This window comes from Dendrobates tinctorius, unplaced genomic scaffold (assembly GCF_039654945.1).
Source record: "Dendrobates tinctorius isolate UK_male_01 unplaced genomic scaffold, ASM3965494v1 ptg000103l, whole genome shotgun sequence".
Taxonomy (NCBI): Eukaryota; Metazoa; Chordata; class Amphibia; order Anura; family Dendrobatidae; genus Dendrobates; species Dendrobates tinctorius.
The window spans coordinates 47,578,622-47,602,500 of NW_027361771.1; the positions used below are offsets into that span (position 1 = coordinate 47,578,622).

Below are 23,879 nucleotides of genomic sequence, written 5' to 3' on the forward strand. Positions count from 1 at the left end.
AGCTTCTTCTCCCATCGTGAGGGAAGCTTGATATTGCAAATGGCATATTTGGTCTTTTTGGTAGGGGCTTCATGGGCAGACTTGTCTCCCTGAAAGAGAGGAAGAGTAGTGTAAGTAGGGGAACCTACTATTAATGTCCAGGCCCCTAACCCAGGACCCACCCCATACACAGACTTACTGGAGCTGGGGCAGCATTGGGCTCTGCAAGCGCAGGGCTAGAAGAACCATTCATACTGACAGGGGGATCAGTCTTACCTGCATGTGTCTTCAGGCGGGTTTATATGGCCATCAAACCCCACCCTCAGTACGAATGAGGCAATCTCCCTCCTCCTCCCCGGGTCTGTGAGCAGGGTTATAGTAAATGAGTGTTCAAAAACGCCATTCGGTAGCTCCAGAGGCTCAGGGGCCGAAACCAGAAGTGTATGTGTTCCGATTGGAAAGCAAGACCCGGAAGGGACTCGTGAGCCTGATGACGTCACTTCCGGGACGTCAAACAGCATGAGGAGAGGGAGGAGGAAGACCGGAGGGCTCAGGGAGGCCACTGGTCGGGATCCCTGGCCCGCTTTACCCCCATGTGGGGACGCAGGCTGGCCAGGATGGTCCTGAGGCTGCCGGATACGGGGGGGGCAGTGAGAGCAGCACGGAGTAGGAGGGCCGAAACCCCCGACCACCAGTGCCCGGTTAACCAGCTCTGCAACGCCGGAGGTAAGCTGCGGTCGCCGGCCACCGCAGCTAATGAAGTAACCTCTCCCTGCCTCATGGGGGACAAGAAAGACACTGACGAGTAGGAGGTGGGAGGGGCTTTTAACCTCTTTGTACTTCCTGTGCCCCATTAGGGAGTGGAGACAACCTCCATATGCTGTCATGGAACGTTCCTAGAAACCGAATTACCGGTAAGTCTAATTCTATTTTTCCTGACACCCTAAATAGGGATGGAAGGTGACCAGAGAATTACGAGTTAGTTCCTAATATCCTAGGTACACATCCAGGGCTGCCTGTTGCCCTCCCCCCATTGGTTTGTGAAAGATTAAGCTTCACAAGTGATCCCCCCCCTCGGTCGGTCTGCCTCTGTGAAATTCTATCCACTCCCCCCTCCCTTCAGCAAATGGTCACTTTTATTTCAAAGATATGGCCAATATAAGCATTTAATAACTTTTCAAAAGAGGTGTCCCATTCAGAAACAGCCCATATGTGAGGTCAACAAAAGTGGGCGTTCCTAAGTTTGTGGCTAAACCATAAAACAGAAACAACCATTTTGAGACGCGTTCAGACCCCGGGACAGACATCCAGGCAACAGGCTGTGGACTGAATCTTTTCTGTGGGATTCTCTCCTTCCCTTTTATCGACACATCATACCTGTGACAGAGAGTAAGTTTCCTATTTTAATCCCTTTTATTTCTGTTTGTACATATTGTATTTTGTCTCCTTTTGTAATCACTGCCTATATTTTGTTGAGTAAACTTATAAATTTTATTAACTTCGTTCTCCTCGCTCTATGACTGAACCGACATGTACTCCGTGGCAAATCACGCTACGTGTGGGTTGGTTCCTGACCCGATATAGGCTTTAGTATCAAACAAGGAACTGGTGGCAGTGAAACGTCCTGGTGGTATTGGGGAACCCTGGCAGTGATGGATCAGAGGCTTATGTGTGCATTCCCTGCCTGGGACTGGTGATATACTTACCGCCCTCAATGCAAAGTGCCCGATGGCCAGTGCGTGACAAGGCAGCCTTTCCGGCGACTACTTATCCTAAGTGCAGGTAAGAGGGGGGGGGGGGGGGAAGACAGCAGAGAGCTGCAAGTTCCTAATTGGAACAGAAAGTGGGAACAAAAAGTTCGGGTTTCCATGACATAGTTGTTGTACTCACTCGGGTGCGACAGGAGGAAAACAGGAGGCTCTTTCCTTTAAAAGTTTATGTGGGTTTATTGCTTCATAAACCCCAGAAGCCAAACAGAAAATAAACAGTCTTTAGATCAGACAAATACAACATAAAGTGTCCATAGCAGGGCTCTGCTCCGCCAGGCCTGTGGGCACACAGGCTGGGGTAGTGTCCAGTATTCAGGTTCGGTCTGGGGCCAAACACACAGGAGGGGTCTCTCTCCCAATACACAGACCATGTTCTAAACAACAGCCTCCATTATATAGGCTGTAACCACATCGAGAGGGTAGGTATGTGGGTACCCAGACCCGCCCATCTCTCACAGCTACCCGCAACCCGGTCCCAGGTGCAACAAATGAACTTCTTAGTGCTTTCATGCACTAGAGAAAATACTCCAGGTTACATCACAGAGACAAGCCATCTCTTTGACACACACCTCCCATCGACTATGCGACGATTAGCCACAATACACTATATGTACAGTTTAGGAGGTATGATCTTACTGACAGACTCCCTTTAATTATGTTCGGAGCCAATCATCACAGAGGTTCATGGGAACATGTAACAAACATATGAAAGTAATAAAAATGAACTCTTACCTGGGAGAATGCCTTCAGGATTTTCCTCCATGAAGATATCTCTTCCTGGTTCACCCCACCAAGAGGTCTCTTCCTCCCATTCACCATCCGATATCACCTCAATTTTCACATCTTTTAACAACTCTTCCTGACGAGCATAAAAAAAGTACCTTTAGGCTTACAATGGCATTTAGGCGTTCCCTCTTTACAAGGATCTGTTACCACTCCCCCCACCCCCCCCATGTCAGTTTTAGTAAATTCTAGCATTACCCAATCTGTTTTTCCTGAATACAAAGAGAATGTTTCCATTTACCTTGAAAAGAGTGTCTCCATACACGTTTCAACTATTAGCACTGATTGGGCACCCAAGGTGTAACGACCATTTGACAATGTATTCCCACATTTCTAACAGGAATAACAAATGAACAGCACAACACAGAGTTCTAAAACAGATGTTCCACAATTGCTAGTTCCTGAGAAATACTAGTATCTGCTAAAAATACATGTCGGGAGATCTACCCAACAGAATTTTTAATTAGAGGTGTGTGCAACAGAAATCCTCTTTGTCATTATGAAGGATACACTGACAACAGAATACTAATGGTTATTAAAATAAAAACAGAATTAAAAAAAAAACAAAAACTTTTTTTTCAAGAGTAGAGATCTCATAGGAATCTATGACATTCAGTAATCAAACTGCTGTTGCACCATAGTCCCTACATTAAAACACCCAAGAAATTCAAGTAAATCACTAAGGACTTAAAGGGAACCCATCACCTAAAAAAAAAACAAAAAAAAAAACACTATTCTATTTACTTGGAGATTTAATAGTAACTTCCAGATAAATAGCATTTTAATCATGTTTGGCAGCGTAAATGGAAGGCGACTAAAGGGAGAAAAGTTATATTCTCCCTACAGTTGCTCTCTGTCAACAGGGTGGTGCAAAGGGATTTAATAATCACTGCTCACTTCATAATGAGTTTGGCTGATATCATGCCCCTGCTCCTTGATGGACCGCTTGCTTGTACATATATGCACATATAGGCAGTGTAGGGAAGGGTGACTATAACAGCCTCCTGCACCCCTCCGATGATCAGAAACAAGCAGCTGCAGTGAAAAATACAACCACTTTTTCTTCCTGTAACTGCTGTTCCAGTTACACAGCCAAACATGGTTAAAATTATATTTTCCTGGAGATGACAGTTAACAACAAGGTATATTGCTATGGAAAAAAATATACTCTGCATTTCTCTCTACCTCAAAATACTGTTGAACTCGATCATCTTCATATTTACAGTGACTTCGTTTTCTAGCCTTTTCCTGTTTGCAATCCTTCCTGGTATACTGCGTTTCCTTCTTACAATCCTCTCGGAGATCCTCCATTTCCTTTTTACAGTCTTCTCCAAGATTCTCAGGTCTCTCTTTACAGTCTTCTCTGCGATCCTCCATTTCCTCTTTATAGTCCTCTTGAAGATCCTCCTTTTCCTTTTTACAGTCCTCTCCGAGATCTTCCATTTCCTCCCTATTGTCCTCTGTGAGTTCATCTACTTCATCCTTACAGTCCTCTGTGAGTTCCTCCATTTGCGCCCTACAGTCCTCTGTGAGTTCCTCCATTTGATTCTTACAGTCCTCTGTGAAATTATCCATTTCTGCCTTACAGGCCTCTAGGAGATCTTCCATTTCCTCTTTATAAGCCTCTGTGAGATCCCCAATTTCCTCCTTACAGTCCTTTGAAATATAATCAACGTCCAGTTTCCAGTCACAAGAGTTTGTCTCATCTTCTCCACTACCATCAGAGGCATAATGATACTCCTCATTATTCTGTTGTGATACATAATCACTTTCTCCCATCTCTTTGTCGTCAACTTCTTCTTGGTTATATGGTCCATCTCCATATTTTTCATCGCTGTCCTGCGAAAGATCAAAGTCGTCCTCTGGACAATCAAGTGAATACGGTGGACTCTCACAAGTATCTGACATACTTGTGTACCTTGATTCATCTATATTGGAATAACAGAAAGAAAGACTGAATGAGTGAAAAGTAACCATGGCCAGCTACAACTGAGTGCCATAGTCATGCAACATCTTTATCACTGGAAAATCATTATACCAAAATCTAGATACCAAGAGAGACCAGCTGAAGAGGCAAGAGCAGAATTTGGAAGAATATCCTGGAAAAACACCCAATATATAATTACCAACTAATCAATGGACCCTGAGAAAATGAAGAAACCAAAGCAGCGGGTGGGCATGAGTACAGAAACAAAAATGTGATTAGATAGCATGTCTGCTTAAAGAGCAACTAAAGCATTTTTTTTTTTTTTTTTTAAATCATACTCCAGACATTGAAAAGTTATCACTTTTATTGAATATACTTTCTTACTTTGATTAGTTCCATCCAAAAGGCTTTGCTGTTTCAACTGCCCAATACATGCACCTTTAGTATCTCGTCAACTGCTGCTCAAAGCAGGACTTACCCTCTCTGTTGCATAACTTGTACTAAGAGGAATTCCCATACAAAGACTTTGTATACAGTGTTGATATCTCACTGAACGGCTTCTAAAAAAGCATGAATTGGCAGTACTGCAGGATAGTGATCCAGAAGTAACAATACATCTTAAGAGAAGAATATTGGAGCAATATGCGGTGTATTACAAAGAGAAGTGGGGAGGGAGATTTGGGCCCTACTGAGGAAGTGCACTAGTGATGTCACGACTCTTGTCGGCTGTCCTGGTACCAGGGGCTCCTTCCCTGTCCCTAATGCTAGACGCGCCCTAGCTCGCCCTGCTCCCCGGATTACTTCTGTTGATAAAAGACACTGGGGCCATGTACCTTGCCTTAGCTCCTGAATCTGCCCTCAGTCTGTACTCTTCCTCCACCCAGGGAAGGGGGGAGTAGTAGTGTACTGTGATACACCAAACAGACTAACAAGGCAATACGAACAGGGGTAACAAAAAATACCAAACATACAAATATACACACACAAATAACAGAGGGATGCAGCGGGGAGTAGAGGATGAGTTTAAACCAAAGTAGGAGAAGAAAGGGAATAATCACACACAAAACCTAGCAACAATCACTCTTAAATCCACTAAACATTACTCTAACAACCACCAGCATCAACCATCAGCCGTGCAGCAAATCCTAGCTCTGACAATGAGAGCTAGCCATGGAACAGTTTACATAGGAGATGGGAGTGGCTGGCAGTGCACAGCTGAGAGCCTTAGCTTCAGGAGCTCTCAATAGAGCAGATTAACCCCTGTACTGCCAAAAGAAATTTACAGAAAAATCAGACGCTTCTGGCTCCTCTATTACGGTGAACCCGTGACAGGTGAGATATACTTGAAAAAAAGACCACAACCTTTCCATAGTAAGGCTCATCATGTTTTTATATATTATGCAGGAGCAATACCAGGGTAAGGTGGGTGCAGAGCCTTCCAAAATGATCCAGATAATGGATAATGTTCTATAACCAGCATAGAAAAACTTTATTAAAACATAACTTTTATTGTTTCTGAAATAAAACCACCAACAATGAGTACAACTGTCACGTATTCTGCACAGTTACCTAGTGCCATAAATACACACAAGACGAACTAAATGAAAGAGTGCCAGTGCATATAAAATGTTCAGATGTCACCCATTTGAGCCAAGGGACATCCAGTTCTGTAAGATTCTAGGGATAGCCGGATTCCATTTTCACCTTAGTTTACACTGTCGTGCCCCATGTGTTTGCTCCCGCCCTAACAAGGGCAGCCCCCAAATGTAGCTCTGATAGTCGCCCCAAAAGAATCCCTCCTGATGCGTTTCTTTTTCAATAATGAGATGTCATAAGGTGAGTATTATTTGTGTATGTGGAAGAAAAAAAAAGAGGCATGTATTACGATAACATGAATTACCTCTATTGAAATATAGTGGAGAGTGACAAAAGGTCTATAAAAATTAAATAAAGGAGTATCCTACAGTAGCTATCTCCTAGAAAAGTATAGAGTGAAGACCTTTTTCAGAAAAAAATGTTTGTACCAACAATCGATGTAAACCAAATGGTAATTGGCACAGGTGAATGTAAGCAAGCACGTGTTAGTCAACTTGTACATTGGCGATCAAAGCTTGGTAGACGCACATTATCCCCAAACTCTTACCCTCTATAGCAGCGCTTTCCTTCTCATTGATGCTTGTGCATTGAGGAGCTGCCTTCAACGCTTCAGATATACCCGCAGAGGTTTTGTCCACTATCAATAAACAAAACGATAACCAAAGTAAAAGGACAGTCCTTCCATACTGTGACTTCAGAAATCAGAACACCAAAATACAATGCTCGGGTCAAAGAAGCTATATTTCTATGGGCTGCTGCCCTCATTAAAGTGGCACTTCAGAAATTTTGTGCTTCTTTGCACATATATGATGCCAACTTTCTGCTTATGTCACGATGACCAAATCTTCTAGCAAACCCTTGACAGCTGTCCCTCCATACTCAGTCAACCTGCGCACATGGTGCAGCTAAAAGGTACTTTTGGTTATCAGCTGAAGTGACCAGTCCTCTCCATTATGTGCAAAAACCGAGAAGTCCCCAAAATTCTTGAGCTGGTGCTCACCCTTCCACTCATTTAGTTTTTTTTTCCATTATGCACAGTTTGGTCATCAGATTAGAGGGCGGTTGGAAACATAGCTCGAGAATATGAGGAGTCACATCCTGCAGCTGATACCTAGGGATTTTAGGAAAACAACTGATAAAAAAAAAAAAACTACCAGTAATACCATTTTAGAATTGGGTAAGGTATACACATCCAGCATCGCGTCCAAAAATTATATTCAGTAGAAAAATAACATTTACTAGTATAGAACTAAAAGAAGCATAGTAAAAAAAATTCAAGGGGAACGTCCTACTGAACATAGTATTATATCTATGGATATAGACTCCATTTTATAAGACTAGAGGCGGGAAATTATATAAGAATATTATGAGAATATTTAAAACTCCTACTTTCGTCCTTTAATGTCCATGTGTCATGAAGCTGGGTGTGCGTTCTCCAGTTTCAGAGGTGCACTGTGCATGTCTGAGGAGTACAACCCCATGCCTAGTGTTCTCCTTCCGGGTATAGTCTATGGTGGATGGCAGCATACATTGTTACAATGTGCCCCCGGACATGCGCAGTGCGCCCAAGAAGCTGGGGACAGTACACCCTGCTTCACTGCGCACTGTCACAAAAGGAGGAAAGTTGCCTGTATGGCCAAGATCTGCAAATAGCTGGCGGTGATGCCGGCTTCTACAAATCCTGTTATCACTCCCCACAAGGGATTAGTTTGATGGCTAGTCTGGGGAAATCAATTCCCCCTTGACTAGTCTGACACCAACTGGCATATCACAAACAGATTTATATATATTTTTTTTTTTTGCAATATTGTGAAATCAAATATACATTACAAAGAGGTTTTTAGAAAATGTATTAACATAAGAATAACTACATGAAGGAGGTTTGGGTTTACGGGAGATCAGTCAGGTTCCCTTCAACAGTGCAAATATTTAAAAACTGCATGAAATATCTGTATCACAGCATTTGGTGTAACCAGAAACATAATATGTAAAGATCAATTTAAAATTGCAACAGAACTGTTGTAATTTTAGTGTAACATCCAATATATCGGACGTTCAACTTCGGCCTTTAAGAGGACATATTGCCGATATCTGTGATGAACAGAACCCTACAACTTACAGCTTATCTGGTGCATCACAACATGTTCTATGTGTACATACCGGTGACGTCAGTCATCTAAGGGTTAATGCTACAGAGAAAATACCTCAACCCAGAAGGGGAGAAAATCGATGCCGTATTCTACGGAACTGAGAAGCTTTGTGGAGCTTTAAATTGGAAACAAGTGCGCGACCAGGCAAGAATAGAAAAACGGATGAGATGTATATCATCAATCTGTTTCTGGTTATAGATTCGCTTCAATGTGGATATTTGATATAAGGTTTAAATATTTGAAATAATTTATGGTCGCTGTGTCTCAATATTACCTGCATCTAGTCTTATGAAATGGAGTTTATAACCATAATGTAGTGCCATAGCAAAGTTTCCCATCTTTTTAACCCCTTAGTGAGAGAGCCAATTTGGTACTTAATGACCAAGCCAATATTTACAATTCTGACCACTGTCACTTTATGAGGTTATAACTCTGGAACGCTTCAACGGATCCCACTTGTACTTCATGTCAGTGATAAAAATTTCTTACCACTATAATATATACAAACATAACTTGCATTCATTTATGGGGGGGAAAAAAACGGAAATTTGGCAAATATTTTGAAAAATTTTTATTTTTGTACCCTTAAATCAGGACGTGGTGTCACACAAAATAGTTAATAAATAACATTTCCCAGATGTCTACTTTACACAATTTTGGAAACAATTTTTTTTTTTGTTAGGACGTTAGAAGGGTTAAAAGGGCAGCTCAGTGGTTAGCGCTGGCTGGAGTCCTGGGTTCGAATCCCACCAAGGACAACATCTGCAAGGAGTTTGTATGTTCTCTCCGTGTTTGCGTGGGTTTCCTCCGGTTTCCTCCCACATTCCAAAGACATACAGATAGGGAATTTAGATTGTGAGCCCCATCGGGGACAGTGATGATAATGTGTGCAAACTGTAAAGCGCTGTGGAATATGTTAGCGCTATATAAAAATAAAAATTATTATTATTAAATTGCCCAGCGATTTCATATTTTTCCAACAAAATTTACAAAATCATTTTTTTAGTGCCCACCTCACATTTGAAGTGAGCTTGGGGGGGTCAATATATCAGAAAATACCCATAAGTGACTTCACAAAAAAAATTACTTTGAAACTATTTTTTTTATTTTCACAAGGGTATCAGGAGAAAATGGACCACAAAATTTGTTATGAAATTTCTTCTGAGTACGCCGATACCCCATATGTGGGGAAAAGCCACTGTTTGGGTGCATGGCAGGGCCCAGAAGGGAGGGAGCACCATTTGACTTTTTGAACGCAAAATTGGCTGAAATCAATGGTGGCGCCATGATGTGCCTAAACAGTGGAACCCCCCCAATTCTAACCACAACCCTAACCCCAACACCAACACACTGATAACCATAACCCTAATCCACCCCTAAGCCTAATCCCAACACTAACCATAACCCTAACCACAACCCCAACACACCCCAAACCCTAATCCCAACCCTAACCCCAACGCTAACCATAGCCCTAACTACAACCCCAACCCACCCCAAACCTTAATCCCAATCCTAACCCTAATCCCAACCCTAAATCGTAACCTTAAAACACCCCTAACCCCAACCCTAACACACCCCCAATCCCAACCCTAACCATAACCCTAACCCCGGCCCCAACTCACTTTGTCCCCAACACTAACCCTAATGGAAACATGGAAATAAAAAAATGTACTTATTTTATTATTTTTCCCTAACTAAGGGGGTGATAAAGGGGGGGTTTATTTTACTTTTATTTTGATCACTGTGATGGTCTATCACAGTGATCAAAATGAACCAATAGGAAAAACTTCCTATTGTTGCCGGGTGCAGGCCAGCAGATCTCGGCATGCGCCCACAATTTTCTCCCAGAAGACGATCAGATCAGGGGAGAGAAAAATTAAAAGGAAAATCTGACTTTTTGTGGTCGCCGTTATACCGTTAATAACAGCGATCACAACACCGAGGTCGGTAAAAACCGACCCGCATCATGTTCTCTGGGGTCTCAGCTACCCCCGGTAGCCAAGACCCCGGAGAAATTCCAACTCTGGGCGGTGCTATAACCATATTACTCAGTGCTGTTAAACAGCGGCGCTGTGGTTTAAATACCCTTATCTGCCGCCATTAAAAGGTGTATCAGCGGTCGTTAAGGGGTTAAAATTATACACCAATATCAAAAAGTTAGGGATATTTGGCTTTCTGGTGAAATTTGAGGATGATCCTAAATGCAGTGTAACCTTTTCAGGTGAACATAATGTGCCTTCTCTAAACTTTTGAATGCACATGTCCAATGTTTCAACGTTTCAGTACTTCTTGCACAACTTGCTTTTCTCCAACAAGGAGCTTAATGGCAAAATTCACACCAAATGTTTGATCCACTTGATACATTTCAGGGTTTAATTAGAATTGGTATTAAAGGAAACCTGTCAGCAGGATTGTGCATAGTAACCTACAGACAGTGTCAGGTTGGTGCCGTTATACTGATTAACATGATACCTTGGTTGATTAAATCCGTCTTGCTGTTGTTTCTTAAGCTTTATTTTCAGTTTTGTGTTAATGATATACTCGTGCCTTAAGGCGGGGTTCATGTATGTGAAGCATTGATTAAATATTCATAATGCGGACTGCTGACAGGTCACTGATACCTCACTGACTTGCCCCCTAGTTTGCATAATGAATACCATCACATACTGAATAAAATTAAAAAAAAAAGAAAAATCTTCTGCAGGCAGGTGCAGGCCGTAGCACCTGCGCTGCAGCATAATCGCATGGTTACTGTTCACTTAAAAAAAAAAAAAGTCAGTAGCAGCTATCAGTTTGTATAGAGATCGCTGACAGCTGCTATTGCGCAGGCACCAGCAGCGCCATCTTGCTGCAGAAGAAAAAAAAAGTCCTCCACCAAGATGGCGCCACCCACGCATGCGAAATAGCTGCTGTCAGCGATTTTGGTGGAGGACTTTTTTTTCTTCTCCTGCAAGATGGTGCTGCTGGTGCGATAGCTGCTACTGCAGAGGCGCGACAGGCACCATTTTCAAAATGACTTTTTCCCCCCTCTCTCAAGTAAACCTGCAAAAGGGATTAGGTGCATAGTAACCATGCGATTATGCTGCAGCACAGGTGCCATTTTGTTTAATTCAGTATGTGATGGTATTCATTATGCAAAATAGGGGACAGGTCAGTGAGGGATCAGTCACCTGTCAGCAGTCTGCATTATGAACATTTAATCAATGCATCACATACATGATCCCCGCCTTAAGGCACGAGCATATCATTAACACAAAACTCAAGATAAAGATTAAGAAACAAGCTGGATTTCATCAACAAAGGTATCATTTTATTCAGTATAACGACGACGCCCTGACACTATAGGTTACTGTGCATAATCCTGCTGACAGGTTCCCTTTAAACACTCCTCATCATCATGCCGTTCACATTTCAACATCATGAGACCAAGACGACACCTAACAATTGATCAATAGTACCCTGCCATTGCGAGGCTTCAAGCAGGATGTCCTCAGACAGAAGTGGCCACTGAGCTTAGATTATCACAGAGAGTCATCAGCAAGTTGCAAAATAGATGCAGAGAGACTGGAAGAGCCACAGAAAAGCAGAGAAGTGGGCGTCTTTGACCACATGCCACACTGACGACTTTTGGAACTGAATGATGAATGGCAAACAACTCAAGGCACATTTAACGGAGGCGTGAGGCAAAAAAGTGGCACATCAGACCATTTGAAACCATTTACACATCAGAATTGTCTGCATGCTAGATGACCTACAAGGGTACCTGACCACACCATCAGGCACAGTGAGCATCTATGCTGGACGAGGGACCAGTAGGACTCAGTGTTGTTCCCTGAAGAAAATCGATTCATGCTGAGCCGAAATAATGGCTGCCAATGATGTTGGCGACGTCAAGGAAGACTATGTATCAGTCACTGTTGTTACCAGACGAGTCTTTGGTGGTGGTGTTACAGTGTGGGCAGGTGTGTCTGGTCAATACAGAACTGCCCTACATTTTTTTGAATGGTACAGTGACAAGCCCCTACTATGTGAATAACAGTTAACCCAGTCATTGTGACTCTACACGAATACCACAGACCTAATTTCATCTTCATGGACAACAATATTCCAGTTCATCAAGGTCACATCACTAGAGAACGGATGCTGGAGACTGGGGTACCTCAAATGGAGTGGCCTGCACTTTCTGCAGACCTGAATCCCATAGAAAACCAGCTGAGTCACCATGTACAAACTCGTATCTTTGTACCACAGAACCTCAATAACCTGAGGACCACCTTTCATAAAAAGAAGTGGGATGCCATGCCTCAGCAGACAATAACTTGACATGCGACCACCATGAGATGTTGTTGTCAAGCTGTAATTGATGCTCTATGCCACATGACATTATTTAGACTGACATTTTTTGGGGGTGTATATGCACCACTGTTGTTGGCTTTAGTTTCAATAACTTGTTTGAGATGAGAAAATCACCATTGCATGCTGCCACTTAAATGCCCTACCTTCATAACAAAATATCACTGTAGCGTGAACTCTTTACGTTTTCCATAAATTTCACCCAAAAGCCAAATTTCTTTCGCTAACTTTTTGTGAGTAGTGTATGCTAAGAAATGTTTTTATACTGAATGTTATGGAAGTGATGCCAGATGTTTACACTTCACTTGGATCTCTCTTGCTTGATACCAACATGAAACTGTGGTCCGTGCACCCCCCATAGGAAGTTCACTACCATGGATTTACTACTTAGGATGAGCTGAAGATATTTTTCTTGTCTACATTGCACTCTAGAATTGGGGTGTGTGTCACTAATTAATGGTAGTTTTTTTTTCAGTTGCAGAGGGCACACATAGAATATGGAGTGGAGTTTGAGCATGGACTGGACAGGTGGTCAGGCACTGTTGCCCATAATAAAAGATAAATCTCAGGATAATTGTGTAGTTTGGGTTCTTATGAACTGACTAATTCCAAAATTGTATTTTTTAATCCCATTAAGGACTTACAAATTTGATCTACTGGATGCTGGTATAGTACACTGCAGTACTTCTGTATTGCATTGTACTAGGCCCTGACAAATGGCAAATGTATAAGGTGGCAGATCGAAGGGCCATTATTACACCCCAAGCTGTCATTGCACTGACACTTCGTGTTCAGGCCACTGGAAGGTCAATTATGCCAGAAACAGAGCTGTTTAATATTGCTGTGCTCCTGTTGCTGATCCAGTGGGTGAACCAACAAAATCACAAGGTCAAAGATGTACAACACAGAGCAGGAAAAGGCAACCTACTTACAGTGGGTCAAAAAAGTATTTAGTCAGTCAGCAATAGTGCAAGTTCCACCACTTAAAAAGATGAGAGGCGTCTGTAATTTACATCATAGGTAGACCTCAACTATGGGAGACAAACTGAGAAAAAAAAAATCCAGAAAATCACATTGTCTGTTTTTTTTTTCATTTTATTTGCATATTATGGTGGAAAATAAGTATTTGGTCAGAAACAAAATTTCATCTCAATACTTTGTGATATATCCTTTGTTGGCAATGACAGAGGTCAAACGTTTTCTGTAAGTCTTCACAAGGTTGCCACACACTGTTGTTGGTATGTTGGCTCATTCCTCCATGCAGATCTCCTCTAGAGCAGTGATGTTTTTGGCTTTTCGCTTGGCAACACGGACTTTCAACTCCCTCCAAAGGTTTTCTATAGGGTTGAGATCTGGAGACTGGCTAGGCCACTCCAGGACCTTGAAATGCTTCTTACAAAGCCACTCCTTCGTTGCCCTGGCGATGTGCTTTGGATCATTGTCATGTTGAAAGAACCAGCCACGTTTCATCTTCAATGCCCTTGCTGATGGAAGGAGGTTTGCACTCAAAATCTCACGATACATGGCCCCATTCATTCTTTCATGTACCCGGATCAGTCGTCCTGGCCCCTTTGCAGAGAAACAGCCCCAAAGCATGATGTTTCCACCACCATGCTTTACAGTAGGTATGGTGTTTGATGGATGCAACTCAGTATTCTTTTTCCTCCAAACACGACAAGTTGTGTTTCTACCAAACAGTTCCAGTTTGGTTTCATCAGACCATAGGACATTCTCCCAAAACTCCTCTGGATCATCCAAATGTTCTCTAGCAAACTTCAGACGGGCCCAGACATGTACAGGTTTAAGCAGTGGGACACGTCTGGCACTGCAGGATCTGAGTCCATGGTGGCGTAGTGTGTTACTTATGGTAGGCCTTGTTACATTGGTCCCAGCTCTCTGCAGTTCATTCACTAGGTCCCCCCACGTGGTTCTGGGATTTTTGCTCACCGTTCTTGTGATCATTCTGACCCCACGGGGTGGGATTTTGCGTGGAGCACCAGATCGAGGGAGATTATCAGTGGTCTTGTATGTCTTCCATTTTCTAATTATTGCTCCCACAGTTGATTTCTTCACTCCAAGCTGGTTGGCTATTGCAGATTCAGTCTTCCCAGCCTGGTGCAGGGCTACAATTTTGTTTCTGGTGTCCTTTGACAGCTCTTTGGTCTTCACCATAGTGGAGTTTGGAGTCAGACTGTTTGAGGGTGTGCACAGGTGTCTTTTTATACTGATAACAAGTTTAAACAGGTGCCATTACTATAGGTAATGAGTGGAGGAAAGAGGAGACTCTTAAAGAAGAAGTTACAGGTCTGTGAGAGCCAGAAATCTTGATTGCTTGTTTCTGACCAAATACTTATTTTCCACCATAATATGCAAATAAAATGAAAAAAAAACAGACAATGTGATTTTCTGTTTTTTTTTTTCTCAGTTTGTCTCCCATAGTTGAGGTCTACCTATGATGTAAATTACAGACGCCTCTCATCTTTTTAAGTGGTGGAACTTGCACTATTGCTGACTGACTAAATACTTTTTTGCTCCACTGTATATTTGATGACATTTCAGGTTGATGGGACATTTGAGTGCAGTTAGTTGCCGAGAGTAATGAGGGGTACTTAGTCCATCACTAACACATGCCCCAATAGATCATTTAACTGCATATTTTCATACCAGAAAATCCCTTAACCTTTAAGGATTTTTTTTGCAGATGCTTTAATTGCAAAGATCTAAATTGGAGAACAAAATTACCATGAGAAGGGACGGTTTCAGGATTTTCCATCATGACACTTTTGTACAGATCCATGTGCTCTTCTACATACTCCCACTCCTCCATAGTGAAACAGACCATGATGTCCTCACATCTTAATGGAACCTGACACATAATAAAACCAGAATTACCATCTAGACACCGCTCTTACTGTTACTGAACAATGCCTGGGACATTCCTTGTGGCACTCACCTCTTCAGTCAGCAGCTCAGTGATCTTCTTGGTGAGTTCTAGGATCTTCTGATCATTCTTCCTCTCATGTGCCCAAGATTGAAGTTCTGGATCCATTATGGACTTAAGTGACACATATTCCCCAAATTTCTTGACAAGTGTATACTCCTATAAATAAAGTTAAAGGACATGCAGTACAAGTCACTACAGTTTACTACAAGGTAAGTGAAATCACTGGGTCAGAGAGAATCACTCACCTCACCAGTCAGCAGACAGATGATCTCCAAGGTGAGCTTCAATATCCTCTTAGTCACATGATTCCTGTCCTTGTCCATTATCAGTGGGCACATAAGATATATTCAGGATGCACCTTCAGATCTCTTGAGCAGACCCCTGTAAACAAAAATTTGTCACTTAAAGATGATCTAAAATCCTCTTTTACTACATTTTCTTGGGGCAACAGACATACAAATGATTAGAGTAACATTTCCTTCCTCAGATGTAAACCAATCTCAGAGCAAAAGGGAATTCAGTTAACTCTCAGAGCTGGGACGAAACTATTAGGTATAAGGCCGGCGTCACACAACCGTACAATACGGACAAGTACTATGTGAAAAAACACCGCACAGCACTCAGCCCAGTGTTAATCTATGCGGCAGCTCACATCACTATTTATTTTCACGGGTGTATTCAGCATACGTGTAAAATTGCAGCATGCTGTGAATGTCACCAAGACTCACCAATGCAAGCCTATGGGTGCAAAAAAAATATAAAAAAAAATAAAAATCGCATAGCACTCGGACCATGCGAGTGCGGTCCAATTTTTACGCACCAGTGTCCTTGGAAAAGCTGGCAATTTATATGAGGCTATACAGTAAAATCACACTGACAGGTTAGAATAGAGTAGATATATAGATGTCAGTGATAAATATATATATATTACATAGAAAGATGGAAGAAAGGCCGGCAATTCATCTGCCGTGTGCTGTAAAATCACTGAAGGAGCCAACAGGATAGAAGAGATGGATTACAGACAGTAAATACAAATACAGTAGACGAGGTAGATATACAGATGTGTGTGACAAATACAATTAGTACAGTGTGTACGCAAATTACTGGATATGTATTTAATAAAAGATTATTTTTCAGAAAAAAAAAAGGCGTGGGCTCCCGTGCAATTTTCATAACCAACAGAGGGAAAGCCGACGGCTGAGGGCAGCTGTTTAAGGTGTGGGAAGGGGATAATACCCATTGGAGCTTCCCAGGCTATTAATATCAGCTCATAACTGTATAATTAGCCTTACTGGCTAGTAAAATGGGGAACCCCCCAAAAAAATGACGTGGGGTCCCCCTATAATTAATAACCAGCAAAGGCTATGCACACAGGTGCAGGCTGACATTAATAGCCTAGGAAGGGGCCATGAATACTGGCCCCCCTGGCTAAAAACATCAACTCTCAGCCACCCCAAAAAAAAGTACATCTCTAAGATGCGCCAATTCTGGCACTTGGCCACGCTCTTCCCACTTGCCCTGTAGCGGTGGCAAGTGGGGTTATAGTTGGGGGGGGGTGATGTCACCTTTGTATTGTCAGGTGACATCAAACCCCGAGGTTAGTAATGGAGAAGCATCAATAAGACGCCCCTATTACTAACTCCATAGTCACATTGTAAGAAAACACAGACACCCAGAAAAAGGTCCTTTAATTGAAAGAATGACAGACTCCTTTAATATTCTTAATTAAACCATACTTATGACCTCACCCATTCCCCCGATGCCCTCGTCATCTGCAAGAGAGGTAAAAAAAACAACATTATTCCCCACTTTTCCGCAGAGATTATTTTAATTCATTATTCGCATGACGGGTCCAGCTCTGCTACATCTAGATGACAGACTGCATGGATGCATGATGTGTCATCCAGCAGACACTGAACACCATGTGCAGTGTCTCCCTGTGAACGGCTATTCCCTGCCTGAGGGCACTCCGAGCGTGAGAAAGTTCTCTTGTTGGTCGCGGTGCCGTCAGACAGGTCCTGCGAGTTCACGGCCAATGAACTCACTTCACCTATGTGACATCGGCGCGACAGCCGTAGGGCTGGAAACCAGGGGACCACGGGCCACACTGTGCTCGCCCGCTCGATGTCTCCAGCTGCACTGTGCTGACTGCATTAGTGAAGGAGGGGCCTCCAGCCACTTCCTCCACCAATCAGCGTTTGAAACAGATGACGCGATAACATCATTTCATTGAGTCAGCTCACCGGAAACAGGAACAGAAGCAGAGCCCCGGGGAACAGGACCGAGGTACGTGGTATTCTTTTTTTTCATATTTATGGGATGTTAAGCTGCGCATGGGGAGGCCGTGTGGGGCTCGCGCCGCTTATGGAAGAGGCCGTGTGGGGCTCGCGCCGCTTATAGAAGAGGCCGTGTGGGGCTCGCGCCGCTTATGGAACAGGCTGTGTGGGGCTGACTGCCACTCTCACACTGACTCCAATACATTATATATACACACACACAGTCTATGACACTGACTACCACTCTCACACTGACTCCTATAGAAGGCTGAACTTTTAAATTCCTATTTTGCATCTGTTTTCTCTCAGAAAGGAAATGTAACATCAACTGTTCTTCACTGTCCTATTAAGGGAATAGAAGAATCCAGGATATCTATAAACAGAAAGATAGTGAGGAAACACTTAGCTAACCTAAATGAATTCAAGTCTCCAGGTCCAGATGAATTACACCCCAGAGTACTGAAGGAGATAGCAGAAGAAATTTTTGAACCCCTCTCCATAATCTTTGAAAATTCTTGGAGAACAGAAGTGCCAGAAGACTGGAGAAGAGCAAATGTTGTTCCTAGCTTCAAAAAGGGGAAGAAGGTGGACCCAGGCAACTATAGGCCGGTGAGTCTGACTTCTATAACAGGAAAGATCTTTGAACAAATTATTAAACAACATGTATGTCAATACCTGGATAAGAATGAAGTGATTAAACAGAGTCAGCATGGGTTTGTAACTAATAAGTCATGTCAGACTAACTTAATTTCCTTCTATGACGGTATCACTGATTGGGTGGATCAAGGAAATGCTGTAGATATAGTGTATAGTGTATAGTGTATAGTGTATCTTGACTTCAGCAAAGCATTTGACAAAGTCTCTCATACAATCCTTATTGAAAAAATGACTAAGTATGGAATAGACAAGGCAACTGTTAGGTAGATTCATAACTGGCTTAGTGATCGGACCCAAAGAGTGGTCGTAAATTTGCTGCACATCCAGTTGGAAGAATGTCTCAAGTGGGGTACCACAGGGCTCTGTCCTGGGCCCTGTATTGTTCAACACCTTTATCAACGATTTAGATGAAGGAATTGAGGGTAAACTGATTAAATTTGCTGATGACACAAAGCTAGGAGGGATAGCTAATACTAGAGAAGAGAGAGAGGATTCAAAAAGATTTAAATAAACTGGGGAAGTGGGCAGCAACTAACAGAATGGTTTTTAACAGGGAGAAATGCAAAGTACTACATCTGGGCAATAAAAATGAAAAAAGCATATACAGAATGGGAGGAATAGGGCTTAGTGACAGCACATGTGAAAAAGACTTGGGTATACTAATAGATCACAGACTGAATATGAGTCAACAATGTGATGCAGCAGCAAAAAAGGCAAATGCAATTCTAGGATGTATTAACAGAAGCATACAGTGTAGATCACGTGAAGTCATTATTTCCCTCTACTCCTCTTTGGTCAGACCTCATCTGGAATATTGTGTCCAGTTTTGGGCACCACATTTTAAAAAAGATATCAACAAACTGGAGCAAGTTCAGAAAAGAGCGACCAGAATGGTGACCGGTCTGCAAACCCTGTCTTATGAGGAAAGGTTGCAGGATTTGGGATTGTTTAGTTTGCAAAAGAGAAGACTGAGAGGAGACTTAATAGCTGTCTACAAGTATCTAAAGGGCTGTCACATTGTAGAAGGATCAACTTTATTCTCATTTGCACAAGGAAAGACTAGAAGCAATGGGATGAAACTGAATGGGAGGAGACACAGATTAGATATTAGACAAAACTTTTTGACAGTTAGAGTGATCAATGAGTGGAACAGGCTGCCACGAGAAGTGGTGAGTTCTCCTTCAATGGAAGTCTTCAAACAGAGGCTGGACAGGCATCTGACTGGGATGATTTAAAAAATCCTGCTTTGAGCAGGGGGTTGGACCAGATGGCCCAGGAGGTCCCTTCCAACTCTACGATTCTATGATTCTATACATTATATATATACACACACACAGTCCGTCACACTGACTGCACCTCTCACACTGCCTCCTATACATTATATACACACACACACAGTCTATGACACTGACTGCCACTCTCACAATGACTACTATATATTATATATACACACACAGTATAAGACAGACTGCCACTCTCACACTGACTCCTATACATTATATATATATATATATATATACACACACACACACACACAGTCTATGACACTGACTGCAGCTCTCACAATGACTCCTATACATTATATAAGGTATATACACACAGTCTGACACTGACTGCCACTCTCAAACTGCCTCATATATATATATATATATATATATATATATATATATATATATATATATATACACACATATACACATATATACACACGCACACATACACACAGTGTATGACACTGACTGCCACTCACACTGACTCCTATACATTAGTATATATACACACACAGTATATGGCACTGACTGCCACTCTCACACTGCCTCCTATACTAATATATATATATATATATATATATATATATATAGTACAGATCAAAAGTTTGGACACACCTTCTCATTCAAAGCTTTTCTTTATTTTCATGACTATGAAAATTGTAGATTCACTCTGAAGGCATCAAAACTATTAATTAACACATGTGGAATTATATAATTAACAAAAAAGTGTGAAACAAGTGAAAATACAGTATGTCTTATAATCTAGGTTCTTCAAAGTAGCCACCTTTTGCTTTGATTTCTGCTTTGCACACTGTTGGCGTTCTCTTGATGAGCTTCAAGAGGTAGTCACCGGAAATGGTTTTCACTTCACAGGTGTGCCCTGTCAGGTTTAATAAGTGGGATTTCTTGCCTTATATGGGGTTGGGACCATCAGTTGTGTTGTGCAGAAGTCTGGTGGATACACAGCTGATAGTCCTACTGAATAGACTGTTAGCTGCTTTTTTCTTGCCATAATACAAATTCTAAGTAAAGAAAAACGAGTGGCCGTCATTACTTTAAGAAATGAAGGTCAGTCAGTCCGAAAAATTGGGAAAACTTTGAAAGTGTCCCCAAGTGCAGTGGCAAAAACCATCAAGTGCTACAAAGAAACTGACTCACATGAGGACCGCCCCAGGAAAGGAAGACCAAGAGTCACCTCTGCTGCGGAGGATAAGTTCATCCGAGTCAGCAGCCCTAGAAATCGCAGGTTAACAGCAGCTCAGATGAGACCAGGTCAATGCCACACAGAGTTCTATAGCAGCAGACACATCTCTACAACAACTGTTAAGAGGAGACTTTGTGCAGCAAGCCTTCATGGTAAAATAGCTGCTAGGAAACCACTGCTGAGGACAGACAACAAGCAGAAGAGACTTGTTTGGGCTAAAGAACACAAGGAATGGACATTAGACCAGTGGAAATCTGTGCTTTGGTCTGATGAGTCCAAATTTGAGATCTTTGGTTCCAACCACCGTGTCTTTGTGCGACGCAGAAAAGGTGAACGGATGGACTCTACATGCCTGGTTCCCACCGTGAAGCATGGAGGAGGAGGTGTGATGGTGTGGGGGTGCTTTGCTGGTGACACTGTTGGGGATTTATTCAAAATTGAAGGCATACTGAACCAGCATGACTACCACAGCATCTTGCAGTGGCATGCTATTCCATCCGATTTGCGATTAGTTGGACCATCAATTATTTTTCAACAGGACAATGACCCCAAACGCACCTCCATGCTGTGTAAGGGCTATTTGACCAAGGAGAGTGATGGGGTGCTAAGCCAGATGACCTGGCCTCCACAGTCACCAGACCTGAACCCAATCGTGATGGTTTGGGGTGAGCTGGACCGCAGAGTGAAGGCAAAAGGGCCAACAAGTGCTAAGCATCTCTGGGAACTCCTTCAAGACTGTTGGAAGACCATTTCTGGTGATTACCTCTTGAAGCTCATCAAGAGAATGCCAAGAGTGTGCAAAGCAGTAATCAATGCAAAAGGTGGATACGTTGAAGAACCTAGAATATAAGACATATTTTCAGTTGTTTCACACTTTTTTGTTAATTATATAATTCCACATGTGTTAATTCATAGTTTTGATGCCTTCAGAGTGAATCCACAATTTTCATAGTCATGAAAATAAAGAAAACTCTTCGAATGAGAAGGCGAGTCCAAACTTTTGGTCTGTACTAATAAATATAATATAATATAATATAATATATAATAAATATATATATATATATATATATACACACACACACACACACACACACACATATACATATATACACACACCGTATAAGACACTGACTGCCACCATCACACTGACTCCAATACATCTAATATATAAAGCTCAAGTGTGTGTATGTCCGGGATTGGCATCCGCACCGTCGCAGCTACAGCCACAAAACTTGGCACAGTCACACGTCTGGACCCCGAGAGCGTCATACGCTTTGTTGTGAGGCGAAATTTTAACCCCGCGTGTTCCAATTCACCAAACAATTTTGCCCCTATCTACATAATAGGGAAAAAGTGTGCATCAAGCCCCGCCCCTCATTATGATGTCATAATGGTTGACTATGGGATGGAGGATGTGTGATGGGTATATTGGCACTGGACTATGGAATGGAGGATATGTATGACTGGTATATGGGCACGGGACTATGGGATGGAGGACGTGTGATGGGTATATGGGCATGGGACTATGGGATGGAAGATATGTATGATGGGTATATGGGCACGGGACTATGGGATGGTGGATATGTATGATGGGTATATGGGCACGGGACTATGGGATGGAGGATATGTATGATGGGTATATGGGCACGGGACTATGGGATGGAGGACAAATATAATTTGTTATAACTAACCACAGTTAGTTACTATGCCCGGGCAGCGCCGGGCTCTTCAGCTAGTATTAGATATACACAGTCTATGACACCGACTCCTATACATTATATATACACACACACAGTCTATGACACTGACTGCCACTCTCACAATGACTCCTATACATTATATATACACACAGTCTATGGCACTGACTGACACTCTCACACTGACTCCTATATATTATATATACATACACACAGTCTCTGACACTGACTGCCGCTCTCACACTGACTCCTATACATTATATATACACACACAGTCTATGACACGGACTGCCACTCTCACACTGACTCCTATACATTATATATATATATATATATATATATATATATATATATATATATATACACACATACACACACACACACACAGTCTATGACACTGACTCCTATACATTATATATACACACAGTCTATGACACTGACTCCTATACATTATATATACACACAGTCTATGACACTGACTCCTATACATTATATATACACACAGTCTATGACACTGACTGCCACTCTCACACTGACTCCTATACATTATATATACACACAGTCTATGACACTGACTGCCGCTCTAACAATGACTCCTATACATTATATATACACACAGTCTATGACACTGACTGCCGCTCTCACACTGACTCCTATACATTATATATACACACAGTCTATGACACTGACTCCTATACATTATATATACACACAGTCTATGACACTGACTGCCACTCTCACACTGACTCCTATACATTATATACAGTCTATGACACTGACTGCCGCTCTCAAACTGACTCCTATACATTATATATACACACACAGTCTATGACACTGACTGCCGCTCTCACACTGACTCCTATACATTATATACACAGTCTATGACACTGACTGCCACTCACACTGACTCCTATACATTATATACACAGTCTATGACACTGACCGCCACTCTCACACTGACTCGTATACATTATATATACACACAGTCTATGACACTGACTGCCGCTTTCACACTGACTCCTATATATTATATATACACACACAGTCTATGACACCGACTGCCACTCTCACACTGACTCCTATACATTATATATACACACAGTCTATGAAACTGACTCCTATACATTATATATACACACAGTCTATGACACTGACTGCCACTCTCACACTGACTCCTATACATTATATATACACACAGTCTATGACACTGACTGCCACTCACCCTGACTCCTATACATTATATACACAGTCTATGACACTGACTGCCACTCTC

At 42.1% G+C, this 23,879-nt stretch overlaps 1 protein-coding gene across 7 annotated transcripts in view; it reads right to left on the reverse strand.

Moving 5' to 3' along the window:
- Positions 1-23,879, reverse strand: part of LOC141100147 (uncharacterized) — a 60,625-nt gene that overhangs the window by 10,696 nt on the left and 26,050 nt on the right. For 3 of the 7 annotated variants that reach the window (XM_073588412.1, XM_073588413.1, XM_073588414.1), the window contains exons 2-8: positions 17,250-17,273; positions 15,747-15,882; positions 15,511-15,657; positions 15,300-15,423; positions 6,602-6,691; positions 3,717-4,459; positions 2,481-2,607 (exon numbers count right to left, since the gene is read on the reverse strand). In XM_073588412.1, the coding sequence (XP_073444513.1) occupies positions 2,481-2,607; positions 3,717-4,459; positions 6,602-6,691; positions 15,300-15,423; positions 15,511-15,657; positions 15,747-15,839 (1,324 nt within the window). In that variant the 5' untranslated portion in view covers positions 15,840-15,882; positions 17,250-17,273. The remainder of the gene's footprint in view (positions 1-2,480; positions 2,608-3,716; positions 4,460-6,601; positions 6,692-15,299; positions 15,424-15,510; positions 15,658-15,746; positions 15,883-17,249; positions 17,274-23,879) is intronic. The other 4 variants (XM_073588411.1, XM_073588415.1, XM_073588416.1 and 1 more) reach the window with 2 other exon arrangements.